The sequence below is a fragment of the Meles meles genome, chromosome 2 (genome assembly GCF_922984935.1).
Source record: "Meles meles chromosome 2, mMelMel3.1 paternal haplotype, whole genome shotgun sequence".
Taxonomy (NCBI): domain Eukaryota; kingdom Metazoa; phylum Chordata; class Mammalia; order Carnivora; family Mustelidae; genus Meles; species Meles meles.
In genome coordinates this window covers 36,663,275-36,677,654 of record NC_060067.1, presented here as the reverse complement: position 1 = coordinate 36,677,654, position 14,380 = coordinate 36,663,275, and the positions used below count along the sequence as shown (strand labels likewise).

General features: G+C 42.7%; 1 protein-coding gene across 2 annotated transcripts in view; it reads left to right on the top strand.

Moving 5' to 3' along the window:
* Positions 1–14,380, top strand: part of FAM114A1 (family with sequence similarity 114 member A1) — a 77,381-nt gene that overhangs the window by 19,421 nt on the left and 43,580 nt on the right. For both annotated transcript variants that reach the window (XM_045997554.1, XM_045997555.1), the window contains one exon: positions 2,535–2,622. In XM_045997554.1, coding sequence (XP_045853510.1) covers positions 2,535–2,622 — 88 coding nt within the window. The remainder of the gene's footprint in view (positions 1–2,534; positions 2,623–14,380) is intronic.

Below are 14,380 nucleotides of genomic sequence, written 5' to 3'. Positions count from 1 at the left end.
TTGAGTCGGAAGCTGTCACCCCTAAGTGTATTAACTCTCCCTAATCACATAGGAAGTGATTTGTCCTGTGAAAGAGTGATATTAATCACCGACTTACATCTGTCTTCCTGGTGGTATAAAATTGCCACTGGCTTCCATTGCAGATGTGAAGTAAATCAATGTAGACACCAAAAATGAAAGCAGACAGTCATGAATCCTGAGTATTTCCATTCATGTTAACAAGCTCCTCATTGTTCCCAGACAGAAATAAATGTCAGCCAACTTTCAAAGCTTTTTGCTTCTTAGTGTTAAAAATGTAATAGGTTATTATTATTATTTTATTATTATTATTGTTCTTGTTATTATTATGAAGGAGTATTTATTATGTGCCAGACACTATGCTCAAAGTTTTATATGAAGCTTTTCTTTAAATATTCATAATAACCCTGTGAGGTTATTGGTTCTTATACTTACGGTTCTTACACTACTGTATCTCATTTTGTAATGAGTAAATGATGTGTCAAAAGACTTGAATAACTTGCCCAAAATGGCAGAGTCTGGAGTCCAACCCAAGCAATTTAATTCCATTCCCTTTTCTCTTGACCAGTAGTCTACACGATGGATGATGTTTGCTGTTTACTAGGTGAATCAGTTAAGAATGCCTTTGGGTACAAATAACTAAAATTCAACATAGAGTAGCTGATCAAATAGCAACTTATTTTTTTCCTCACTTAACAGGAGGAATGAAGACAGTCAACAACTCACCTTGGTTTAGTAGCTCAGCAATCCCAGGACCAGGGACTCTGTGGTTCCCCGGCCTTTCCTTCATGTCCGCAAAGATGGCTCCTTCGGCAGATGCTGTTACAAGCATCATATTCACAGTCAGGGCAGAAAGAAAGGATGGTGGGAAGAGTTGGCACCAGCCATAAGTGTGTAGTTTATCATGAAAGCAAAAGCCTTCCCATTTGTATCCTGTTGGCCCAAATATTTGACATGACCACCCTGATCTCCAAAGGTAGAAGGCAGGAGGGAGAAGGGAAAGGGGCTGACTGATGGACCAGCCTTGGGTCAAAAGTTAGAGATGCTGCAATGTCTGTAGGAATATTTCACTGAACTTCTTTCTTCCCTTTTTTTTTTTTTTTTTTTTTTGGAGGAAAGAGCTGTGATTCTCCAGCACCTAAAGTACTACTCCTAATGTGTTCTTGCCTCATTTTCTAGAATGTGTTCCTAGATAATAAGGGAAAGCTGTAGTTCCACTATCCAAGTCAGGGCTCTTCAGGTGCACATAACAGAAACTATGACATACTTAAGAAAATGGATGAATTTCAGTCAGTCACTCAACAATAAATGTATTAAGCACTTATTATATGCCATGTATTCTTCTAGGCTCTGGGATACACGTCAGTGAACAAAACATTAAAAAAAAAGAAATAGACAGACAGACTCACTGACGATGCAGGAATCTCATGGAACTTGAAGATGTACTAGGGCCTTGAGGAGGGACAGAAACCAGGGGCTGAGAAGCTGTCAGGAATTCAACAGCTTCTCGGAACATATCTCCTTCATTCTGCTCACACTGATTTCTCTTAATCCTTAGTCAGCAAGACGGATGGAATATAGTCACCCTACATTGCCTGAGTTTTCATTTTCTATTCAGGCAACCAATGCAAACTAAACCAGTCTCTCAATCTCAATCCAAATACTTAGGCAGAAGAATTTGAACCCACAGAGCCCCGGGACAGTAAAAGACACCTTGAAAGGCATCTATCTCGGGGCACCTCGGTGGCTCGGTTGAGCATCCAACTCTTGATTTTGGCTCAGGTTGTGATCTCAGGGTTGTGAGATCGAGCCCAGTGTTGGACTCCACACTCAGCATGCAGGCTGTTTGATACTCTCTATCCTTCTGCTTCTTACCCCCTTACCCCCTCCCATCTCTCTCTCCTCCTCCCTCAAAATAAATAAGTCTTTAAAAGAAGAAAGAAAGAAAGAAAGAGAGAAAGAAAGAAAGATGTCTACCTGGAAAGGCTACCTATTGACTGCTACCCATCCCCAGGCTTATCGGTGCTTTTCTAGACACCTCACCTGTCATCCATCAGAGCTCCCTCCTATCACCCTAGAGGTTGGAAAATTACCTCTACCTGGAAGAGAACATTTGTTTAGCTACATTAAAGTTGCCAGAGCTTTGAACTTTTCCCAATCACTTTGTGCCCTAATAAGTTAAATGGTTTCCCCCTACAGCCCTTGTCCCTGTCTTCCAGACAAGGGGATATTTGGGTGTTTCTTAACATCAAACTCCCTCCCTCTCACTTCAAGCCAACACGGCTACTGATCAGTTTTGTTCTGAAGTACACATTGAAATGTGGGTAATATTCTTTTATGCATTCTTTTATGACCCTTATGAACTTTAAGCCAGGGAGATCTGGTTACTGGTGATTTTTTTTTCTTAAATCTCTTTTTTGTTTCAAACCAAAGGTTTTGTGTTTCTTTGTTTGTTTGTTTTTCCCATTCCTGAATATACTGAATTGCTAGCTCTCTGCTAATCTGTTTTTCTACAGGCTGTGGATTCACCTACACGAGGAGGGGGATGGGCAGGCTGGGGCTCCTGGGGCAAATCTCTACTCTCATCAGCATCTGCTACAGTAGGTAAGAATTATATGTTGCATTTGAATGGATAAAGTTTAGAAACCTGATAAGACCATTTGACATTTCGATCATACCACGTACTGGTAGAGGTTACCATCAGCCCGCAAGATAATAAGAGCAAATCATTTTTACTCTCTGTTCTAACTGCTTCATGTATATTAATACATTTATTCCTCAAAACAACCCTAGAAAGAAGTATTTTTATTTTCTCCATTTAGAGATAAAGAAGGTGAATCACAGGCTAATACCTTGTCCAAAGTCAGAAGTAGCTGGGTTGAGATTTGAACCGAGTGGTACAGATTTAAGCCCTGTATTATATTGCATCTTAAGATATATGATTTGGGGTCTTATATTCTCAAAGTTTTGTACTTGTCCTCCCACCTGAATGTTTTAAAATATACAACGAACCTACTTCCTGGAAGGATTTGAGGTATTTCAATAAAATATGCAGATATGAAGGATGTAGAATATATATCCCTAGGCTGGTAGAGTAACTGAGCATTGACCTTGACTCTGAGTGTCTCGGCTGCCAGTAGATTATCAAGTTTTCATGGAATGATAAACCAAAACAGTTTATCTGGATAAATTTCTTTTCTGGTGTTACATTTTTGAAGACATTTCTTGTATTAGCTCTGTATATACAAGGAGAAGTTACAGTGGACCATGTCCTCATCGGTATGGGCTTGTCAAAAAATTCTTCATGTGACCATTTCTCATGGGCTTTCTTTGTGAAAACTGAAGGTCTAACATCAACGTGTCTAAGCTGAGTTAGCAAAGGCATTTCATCTTGACAGTGGAGAGCGAGGAGCAGGACAGGGGAAGCCGCGGGTAACCCAGCTCTCAGATCATCGAAGTCAGGTGTTCTCAAGGTGTAGTCCATGGCTGTTAACCTCCTAAAAGCAGGAGGGATAGGAAGGCTGAAGGTCCTTTGTCCCACTCCAGTAGACCATGGTCACAGTCTAAGGGCCAGATATCTCATCGGATAGAGAGCCTGTAAGAACAGGTCGACTGCATTCCTCTATTTTGTGTCTGGAACGTCAGGGAGCTCTGGCAAGAAGAAGATGGCGGTCAAATAAATGTTGGCCTTTGGGGAGACCCTGCAGAGCAGATTTTTTTCTGCTGCTGATTGAAGGGGCCAGTAATGCTGCAGATACTACCTGTGCAGATAGAAAAACCAGCCAAGTTACAGGAGAGGGGCCTGTGTTGTGTTCTGAACAGGACAGAGTCTCTTCAAGAGAGTGAAGACGGGGGCCTGGAGGCCTCTTGCTTCCCAAGGAAAACCTTTCAGCTCTTAGGGGCTCTCCCGTGGATCTTGCCACTGACTGCGCATAGGAGTGCCGCACTTTCTGATGCCAAAACTGTGGAGTCCACAAGTTTTTGACATTTAATAAGTCATAGAACAGTATATAACATGGCTACCAAATTATGCAGCTCTCCTTGTGGTTTATGTCATAAAACATGAAGTATTCTGGATGCTTCCAGAAGCAATAATGGTGTCCAGAAACATCCCGGCTTATAATGAATTTGGTGCTTCGAAAGCTGCCATTATGGACAAAGGATTTACTTTCCCATAAAAGATCTAAACATAAGTTCCTTCCCTGGTAAGCTCTGAAATCCCTTGCCCTGCGAGTCACAGGTGGGATGCTTTGGGTACAGGTGCCCCTCCCTGGACCTGCCATCAGCTCTCGTGTTCGTGACAGTTTCTCATCAGCCAGCAGCTACACCTAACCAATGGACTTTGAGCTTAGCTGGATCCTTACATAGTTTTCCGTCCACCGACAGACAGCTTGCCTGTTGAATTTACCACCTGTTATCTTCTTAGGTGTCCTCTTGTAATCTGACCCTTGCACAGAGAGCGCCTGGGGCGGCCGTGGTCGGGTGGACTGCATTCCAAGGCCTCTGGGTTTTGTTACCTGGTTCAAGTGCAACCAGTAGCTGATGCTAGCTTTACCGCTTAAGAAGCAGGATGTGATTCCTCAGCGGGTCCCACCTTATCCTGGGGGGCACACATCTTTTAATTTGATTTGAAGTCAGTGTGTTAATCTGTGGCCTGTGCTTGAGTTTGCTGTTACTCTAGAAGTTTCCCTGTGTCTAAGGTACCGCGAAGATGAGAAATGCTGGATCTTGTTCACGTGGCCACCCCTGAAAACGTCTGGTGGTTCTCCCCTGGCTTTGTGCAGTAATTGATCTTGAAAACCCTAGAGAGAGAACGGTCGTGGACCGGCGGGATCACTGTGCCAGTCCCTGGCGCCTCCTTCCCTGCTCTGGTGGGTGCAGAGAGACGCTTTCAGAGATTATGTGACATTTGCACATTGCCCTGTAAAATATCAGAATGAAGTTAGGTTCCCTGCTGAGTGACCTACCAGGCTGAAATCAGGGTGTCAGCCGGCCGCGTTCTGATGTGATATCCAAGGTCATCTCCCGAGGTTATTCCGATTGTTGGCAAAATCCGATTCCTTGAGGTTGTAGGGTTGGCACCCCCATTGTCTTGCTGGTTATTGGCCAGGGGTCGCCCGCCCCTCCACTAGGCTACCTGCTCCCAAGCCGACAAGATCATCTCTCCATGCTTCAGCTCTCTCCCTTCTGGAAGGGTCTCATCCTTTTTAGTTTCACCTGATAAATCAGCCCCACCCCCAGGATGATCTCCTTTAACAAACTCAAATTCAATGGGCTAAGGACTTTAATTATAACTCAAAGATCGCTTCACCTTTGCCATATAATGTCCCCTAATCTTGGGAGTGAAATTCTATGAATTTCACGATCCTGCTCACACTCAGAGGGGAGGGGATTACCCCGGCTGTGTGCACTAGGGGGCGCTCTCTCAAGACCACCTGCCACGCTTCCCTCTTCTGTTTGAAGTCCTCCTCACTTACCCCACCAAATCCAGAAACTTAATTCTTTTTTATGGCTCTAGCAACGAGCTGGACTTTTTAGAAGCATTTAAATCTTGGCATTTTTTTTCCTTATCTGCCTCCACAGTGTCCAAAGGGCACACGAGAGAGCTCAAAGAAATTTTGAAATGTCAACGCCTGTTCTAAGAATCCTATCAGACAAATTGGAGCTATCGGTAGAAAAGTAGAGCTGAAGCTTGTCCCTCATCGCTGGTCATTAGAACCCCAATGAATGCAAAAGCAATAACCCGATTGCCATCCCGAAGTTGCTCCCGAGGCGTTATTTTTGGAGATTTCTGGTCAAGACATGTGTGACTTTCCATAGCAATAGTAGCTAAAGTAATAGCGATACATACTTTAAAACTGGGTAAGGATCTCTGTGTGGACATGAGAGAGAACTAAAGCTTGCAGCATAAAGGGGCGGGGGGAGGAGGGCGGGTTCCAAGCTGGAAAGCTTGGTGGTAGATGGGAGTGATAACAGGGATCAATCACTAGCATCCCACAAATGGAGAGGTGCCACAGCCAGGCTCACAGCCTGAAACAGAGGGGTGAAATAGGGTTTACAAAGTTACGGGAGCCATCCTGGGTTGACATCCATACCAAGCAGCTACCTAGGGATGGAGAGAAGTAAGCCAGCACAGGTTCGGTTATGTACAGCCAGGACACCCGCCCAAGACTTTGTAGCACCAACAGGTTCTTATCACAGGGCAAAGAAACATATTGGAAAACAGAACGCTCATAGCAGTAGGTGAGCTCTTGAAGGTTTATAAATTGCCTGTGGAAAGTAAAGAAAGAAAATAACTGAGTATTCCATTGCAATTGATTCCCGCTCAGAAACCTCATGTTACTGCCCCCAGGGTAATTCCAGCCACAGACAGGAGCGCAAAACATCGAGTCAGTAACAGAACACAGGGCTGTCAATTGAGCACTGGAAATAGAAGCCAGTCCTTCTTACACGTGTTGAAAAACTGCAGTCACAGTAGTTTGAGCTGTGCGGAGTTAGCAGGAGAGCACTTGGAGACTTGAAACGTTTGGAAGGTGGTTCTCTCTTGGAAAGACCACTGGAGCATGAGTCCTACAGACGTGAGCTCTGGTCTTCACTGCTCCTAATGTGGGATCACAAGGGTGGTCACTAACTAGCAACACCAAGCCCTTAACCTCTCTCAGACTCAGATTCCTTATTTGGAAAAGTGTGGGTAGGGGAAGTTGAGACCTTAGAAGATTTCTTTCCAATTTCCGTAACCCAATTTCCGTAACATGTTGATTCCTAGTCTGTGGCTGTATATAGAAGGAGAAAGATTTTTATAACCCCTGTGCTAAATGGGAAAAGACAAAAAACTGATACTTTTTGCTACCCTGTATTTTTATATTTTTGTCTTTTTGCCTCCCTATTTTGACCCCGAGATTAAGGGCAAAGGAGAAAAAGTGACTTCCCCACTGCTTATGTGAAATCAGAGTTCTCAGCCAACAGCTCTTTTTGGAGAGACTCTAACTCTTGCATTAGCTTCGCCCACAGCTACACTGTCCTCACCTTCCAAGAAAATTTGATCACCTGCCGCCCCTGCCTTTGGGCACGTTCCTAAAATGAACATTAATATGGTTATTATTTAAGATCCAGGCAGAAACCAGACTGGGAAAGGGAAGTACAAAAAAATAATAATTATTATTATTATATTTTTAAAGCTAAGGCAATTCTTTTTTTTAATATTTTATTTATTTGACAGAGAGAAATCACAACTAGGCAGAGAAGCAGGCAGAGAGAGGAGAAGGAAGCAGGCTCCCCACGGAGCAGAGAGCCCGATGTGGGGCTCGATCTCAGGACCCTGAGATCATGACCTGAGCTGAAGGTAGAGGCTTTAACCCACTGAGCCACCCAGGCACCCTAATAATTATTATTTTTTTAAAGATTTATTTATTTAACAGACAGAGATCACAAGTAGGCAGAGAGAGAGAGAAGGAAGGAAGCAGGCTCCCAGCTAAGCAGAGAGCCTGATGCGGGGCTCGATCCCAGGACCCTGGGATCATGACCTGAGCTGAAGGCAGAGGCTTTAACCTGCTGAGCCATCCAGGTGCCCCCCAAAAATAATTATTTTGATGATCATTTCAAAGTGATGCTGTGAGAACCAGATGTAGATGTGATTTCCCACCAGCATCTTAGAGACCTGACTTAATCTGAGGCTCTGTTGCTAAGCTAAATGAGAGATCAGCCGACAAGATGAAAGTCGACAAAGCTGAAACATAGGCGGATATACCTACATAGAGATTCTATAGCAGCACAGAGCAGTTTATTTCTAGATGTTACAAAAGCCCTAAAGGTTCAGATGTTTGTTTTGTTTTGTTTTTTAATTCTAGTTTTGACAGTTTTATATGTCTAACCACCCTATACAGGACTACCTGATTGGGGAAGAGGTGTATCCGATATGTATATTTACTTTTCAAAATTACCATTGTTCCCCTTTCCCGCCCTCTCCCAAGTCACACAGTTTTCCCCTTCTGCACATTTTAATGAAACCCTTCTACCAGCCCTGTCAGAAATAATGATAGCATTTATTCCCGAGACTGGCAAACTTGTCAAAATCCTACTACAGTGAGAACTCTTAAATGGGTAAATCACCGTCAATATCACATTGATTCGTTTTGAAGGTGGCATCACCGATGATGGGAAAGTTCTCAAGGATCTTCAGTATAAAAGATTATAGGATTATGGGTCTGTGCATGGAATTTGTTCACAATCATTTACCATCTGTGAATAAGACCCAGGGGTTCGTGAATCTCTGTTGGACGACCAGGCATAAACTATCCGTTCAGAGACACTTGCCAGTTTTGAACCCAAAAAGAAGTGAGTATCTGATTTCAGAGTGGACACCAACCCTCATTATGGAGAGGGAAGATTTTTCCAGAAGGAAGGTTGAATGGCTCCTCTTTTTGCCGCACTGGTGTTTGCTTTAGTTGAGTGAAGCAACATCATCTGTGTCTTTTTCTCAACAACTATTCCCTACAATTTTTAAAAATTTTTTTATTTATTTGATAGAGATCAGAAATAGGCAGAGAGGCAGGCGGGGTGGGGTGGTGGGGTGGGAAGGAGGCTTCCCTCTGAGCAGAGAGCTGGATGTGGAGCTTGATCCCAGGACCCTGAGATCATGACCTGAGCTGAAGGCAGAGGCTTAATCCACGGAGCCACCCAGGCACCCCCTCACAACTTTTTATACTATCTTCAGTTCCTTGATAGAAGTCTGAGATGCAGCAAGTATTTCCAAACTATTGTATGCCCCAGAACTCACCCAGAGTGTAACTTGATGCAACTTTCAGAAGAGCAGTTAGCACTGACTATGAAATTTGAAATGCACGTAGCTTCTAGCCCAGGAGTTCTGTTGATCCTTTGCACGAAGTCATTGATGTATATAAAGATGTTCAATGTCAAATTCACTCAGCAAATAATTATTGTGCCAGACACTATCCTAGGCATTGGAGATGGGGCAGTGAGCCAATGACACAAAGACCCTTGCCCTAGCAGGGCTTCCGCCGCGTGGAAGGAGACAGACAATAGACAACACAAATAGTAAATAGGAAAATGATGAGGAGGGCTAGAAGGTGGATCACGACAACTCTTTAAAGTCGTTAATGTGCAAGGGGGCACACACAGCCCTCACCAACTCCTGTGCTGAGACCTCCACTATATGTTGCGAAGAGGAAGAGGCCAGGTCCAGAACGCTTATACGTACATATGTGCTTTTAAAAAAAAATTTATGAAAGGAATCACAAGAAACTAATAAGATGGGGGCACCTGGGTGGCTCAGTCGTTAAGCGGCTGCCTTCGGCTCAGGTCATGATCCCAGGGTCCTGGGTTCCAGCCCTGCATCGGACTCCCTGCTCAGCGGGAAGCCTCCTTCTCTCTCTCCCACTCCCCCTGCTTGTGTTCCCGCTCTCACTGTGTCTGTCTCTGTCAAATAAATAAATAAAATCTTAAAAATAAAATAAGAAACAAATAAGAGCTGTTATCTTTAGAGGGAGATGGGGGACGGGGGGCAATGAGGAGGAAGACAGAGTCACTTAGAGTCTTTTAAGAGCACCAAGCAATTTTCCCTTTAAAATCCCTCTATTATCACACCTAACGATGTAATGAAATGTGGACATGTGCCTCATTAAATATGTAGTTCACATACAACTGTGTAAGAGTTTAATTCATTTGAACTACAGTTGACCAGTTGACCTAATATCACATTTTTAATATATGTAACTATTGATTAATTTCTTGTTCCAATTTGCAATTTTTCCTTGCATCCTTAGATGAAATTTTTTTTTTCAGATCTTAGGTATTTCCATAGGGGTCACCTGGGTGGTTCAGTCGGTTGAATGTCTGACTCTTAATCTCAGTTCAGGTCTTGATGTCAGGGTTGTGAGTTCAAGCCCTGTCTTGGACTCCACACTGGGTGTGGAGCCTACTAAAAAAAAATTTTTTTTAATTAAAAAAAAATTCCATAGGCCCTTATAAGTTCATAGACTCTATTGCCTATTATGTTAGTAAGTCAGTGGAAGCAGTCTAAGGAGAAAGAGACTCATCCACCTTCTGTTGGCCATGTTCCTAAACTCTTTGAATTTGGTAATATTATAAATATTTTTATTTTAAAAAATCAACCGGAGGGGTACCTGTGGCCCAGTCCTTTAAGCGTCGGACTCTTGATTTCGGCTCAGGTCATGATCTCAGGGTCATGGGATCGAGCCCCGCCTCAGTCTCCATGCTTAGCCTGCACTTTGGGATTCTCTTTCCCTCTCCCTCTGCCCACCGCCCCCCTTGTATTCTCGCTGGCTCTGTCTCTCTGTGTCTCTAAATAAATGCATAAAATCTTTTAAAAAATAAAATTAAATAAATAAAAATAAAAATCAGCCAGCTGTATCAGGAAAGTGAGGGTATAAGATTTTTTAGTTTCCTTTTTGTGTATTTATTTTTAAAAGAAAAATAAAGTGGATAAGAAGGAAGCGCTATGTTAAAAGTTAAAGTATTTGCAACGACGTAGATGGAACTAGAGAGTATTATGCTAAATGAAATAAGTCAATCAGAGGAAGACAATTATATGATCTCACTCATGTGGAATTTAAGAAACAAAACAGGATCATAGGGGAACAGAAGAAAAAATAAAACCAGACAAAATCAGAGAGGGAGGCAAACCATAGAAGACTCTTAATCATAGGAAACAAATAGGTTTGCTCCAGGGGAGGGGGGTCACTGGATGATGGACTTGGAGGAGGGCACATGATGTAATGAGTACTGGGTATTATATAAGACTGATGAATCACGGACCTCTGCCTCTGAAACCAATAATATATGTTAATTAATTGAATTTAAATTTAAAAAACAAAATAGATAAAACCAAAACTAAAAAATAAATAAAAATTAACACAGAGAGGGAGCTCTCTGCATGAGCTAGCTGGTGCCCTACTTACAGGAGCCTTACTGTCGGGAACCAGTAGAAAGTACTCCCAGCGCTAGCCAGTCATCCTGGGTTGATGCGGAGAACTGCTGTTGCTTCCCTAAGTTACCACTTGGCCAGAGAGACCCTCGCACCACCAGCAAATGATGTTTTAATTTGTTTGGATCTTGGTGGAACTCACTTGGTGGGTTTTGATCTTGGTGGGACTCACAAGATAATGGCTTGATGATAAGACAGTGCTTTTTTTTTTTTTTAAGATTTTATTTATTTATTTGACGGAGAGAGAGATCACAAGCAGGCAGAGAGGCAGGCAGAGAGAGAGGAGGAAGCAGGCTCCCTGTGGAGCAGAGAGCCTGATGCGGGGCTCGATCCCAGGACCCTGAGATCATGACCTGAGCCGAAGGCAGCGGCTTAATCCACTGAGCCACCCAGGCGCCCCAAGACAGTGCTTTTTGAGAACAAAAAATTTAAACAGGATGTATAAGATAATAGCACTGCACAACATGGGAGTGGTCCTAAAAACATCACATCATGCCAACCCAAGACCCGGCTAAAAGGGCAGGATCAGAGGAAGGTTCCATTCCAGAGGTGACCTTCACTTTGCTGTCTGGTCAAGGCAAGGTAAGTCAAGTAATTTTAGCCTAAGCCAGTGTTTTAAAAGTAAGAACGCTCCTGATCAAGGATCTGATTTCTAAGAAGTTACAGAAATGGGATTGAAATGACATTGAATCAATTGTAAATGGCATATAAAACTTTCTAAATATAACATAGTGACTAAGTGTGTAAGTTCTAGAGTTAAGACTTGGTTCAAATACTGCCTCTGCCCCTTATTGGCTTTGGAAACTTGGGCAAATGAGTTCCTGTTAGCAGATTTCTGTTTTCACAAAAATAATATCCCTTACCTCATAATGGGAAGACAAAATGAGATAATTTACTAGACTAAAAATATTTAGTCCAGTGCCTGGGATATAGCAAGTGCTCAATAAATGTTGGCCAGGATCAGGGTTTCCCGTACTTCTCTTTAGTGACCTTGTAGAACCCTGGGAGATAAATGTTACAATCCTCTCTTTAGAGAAGAAACAACGGTAGAGACTCAGGTTAAGTAACTCATGCAGATCACACATAATAAGTGATGGAACCCAAATTCCTCCACAAGCCTCCTGACTCCTAGATTTAGATGTTTCCCAGTAGAGTATAGGTAAGAAATTAAACACCGGCCAGTCATTTAACATGTGCTTTAAAGTCATATAGTTTCACAGCAGTGTACAACGTTCTCTTCTTTGCATGATTCACCTGTTTCTGCTGCAATAAGCCAAGGCGTAGAGGATATTCTACCTTTCAAGCCATGGAATTTGGAGGAGTTTCATTTCTTTGAGGCTGCTTAGGGTTCGTGATGATGTATGAAGAATCCGTGAATTATACACTGGAGTGTTATTTGTATTTTTTTTCCCGTTATTGGTAAAACCTAATCAATATCTCTGAGAATGACTCACTTACAGTCAAAAGGCAACAATGACTCCTTATTATAACTTCCTTGTTCTGGGCACTAGATGTCACACTAAGTAAAGTTTTAGAAGTTATTCTTCAACATAGGGTGTGTCGCCGTCCAAACCGTGTCTGTGAAGAACCATAGCTTTCCATTTCCAGTAGAACGCAGGAAGGATGTACTTCCGCTAACAAAAGAATTCAGGAGCGAGAACTGGTCATCAGAAAATAAGCTAGGGCAAACATAAATGTGCACAATGTTTTATAAATCAGTTATACCTCGGTAAAGTGTGTGTGTGTGTGTGTGAGAGAGAGAGAGAGACTAGAGTAGCAGCATTGTATGGTATATACTAAACAGACACATCCCATTTATATGAACACAAAGGTGGTATTTCCTTCCAGAAACAAAGTAACTTTTCTAGAGGCGGTTAATGCAGACATACCCCTAAGCGTTTGGGTTCTGAGATGGTGAGAAGCTGGTTTTTTTTTATTTTTGTCTTTGTTTTTTTCCGTTCTGGTTCTGAGATGGTGAGAAGCTGGTTTTCCCCAGGAAAAGAATCAGATGTGGCCCTCCCGTGAAAGGGGCAAAGAAGGTGAAGGGGATAGTGACAGGGGCTTCACTGAACCCTGTAAGGCTTTCACAAAGAAGGTGTAGCCCATGCCTCCTGGCTTTCTCCAACTCATTTTCTTTGTTTATTTTAGCCCTCAGAAATCTCAAAGAGAATCATGATTGTGATTTGGATGTACATTATTTCCTTTTGGAATATATGTATTTTTAAGATATGTTAAGGAATATGGACTCAGGGTATAACTTAGTTCAGGGATCTCCTATAACTGCAAGGTGCTACCGAAACTCCAGTAAGTTTTCACTGAAATGCTTGGAATTTACTGGAAGCTAGACAGAATGAATTTCAGCCTTAGTTTTAGCAGTTACAAAGCATGTTTTGTTTTTTTTTTTAGCAATTCGATCGTAAGTTTAAACTGTACTAATGAACTACACATGAATATAGACGTATTTCTGCATGAAATTAATGTGGTAAACATTGTAAATAATGTTTCGTAAGTTTCCCTGTTTTCTAGGTCGCATATAATGACAGGTGATTTCCACTGGATCTAATTAGTCCTCTCTCTGGTAAATATCAGTGCCCCAATTATGTTAAGATCACTCTGATAAATGAAGTTACAACAAATACTATTATTTGGTTTTGGGATTCATCCATGTCTTTCTCTTATTCACGAGATGAACAATTCGTCATTTGACAGTGCTTTCTAAGAGCAGCTCCTTCTCTTTGGTTCCCAAATCCTGCCATGATTGGGGACTTTTCCCCCCACATACTAATATTGTTGGGTTTTAACAACCTGATGTTGCCTGGGTTCCTAGTGCAATCCCTTTCTCCCTGCACGCGAAGGGGAAGGTGAGTGCTGGCACAATGGCAAGCCAGGCTGTTTCTCCTTCAAGACCCAAAAAGCCCCTTAGGACTCTGAGTAGACTCTTAATTTTTGTGTTCAGTTCATGAACTTGAGAAAAGCTACAGCTCATCATGGGGGCCTCTGAGGAGAAAAGAAAAATTTTGCTCCAGAATAAAATGTAAACAAGACTATTTCTATGCTAGGCCAAGGGTTGTGTGTGGCGGGGCGGGGGGTGGGGGGGTGAGAGGGTCAGCTCTCATCTGTGGAATACGCACCCTGCTGGGCTGTGGAGAATACGGATGACGGGCCCCGCTTGGATGGGTAAAGCCAGTGTCCTTCCCCCTGACTGGCTGCTGTTCGAGCCTGTGTCCTGGCCTTTACTGCTTAGGACAACTGTCAGAGCCGTTGGGTGCCCCTCCTGGTTTTCTCACCAATTTGCCTTCTTATTTTGACCTGTCAGCCCCAGACCTTGCACTCTGCTGCAAAAGAATGGTGAACCCTTTGAGGGAGCATTTCCCTTCAACCAATATGGATTGCATGTCT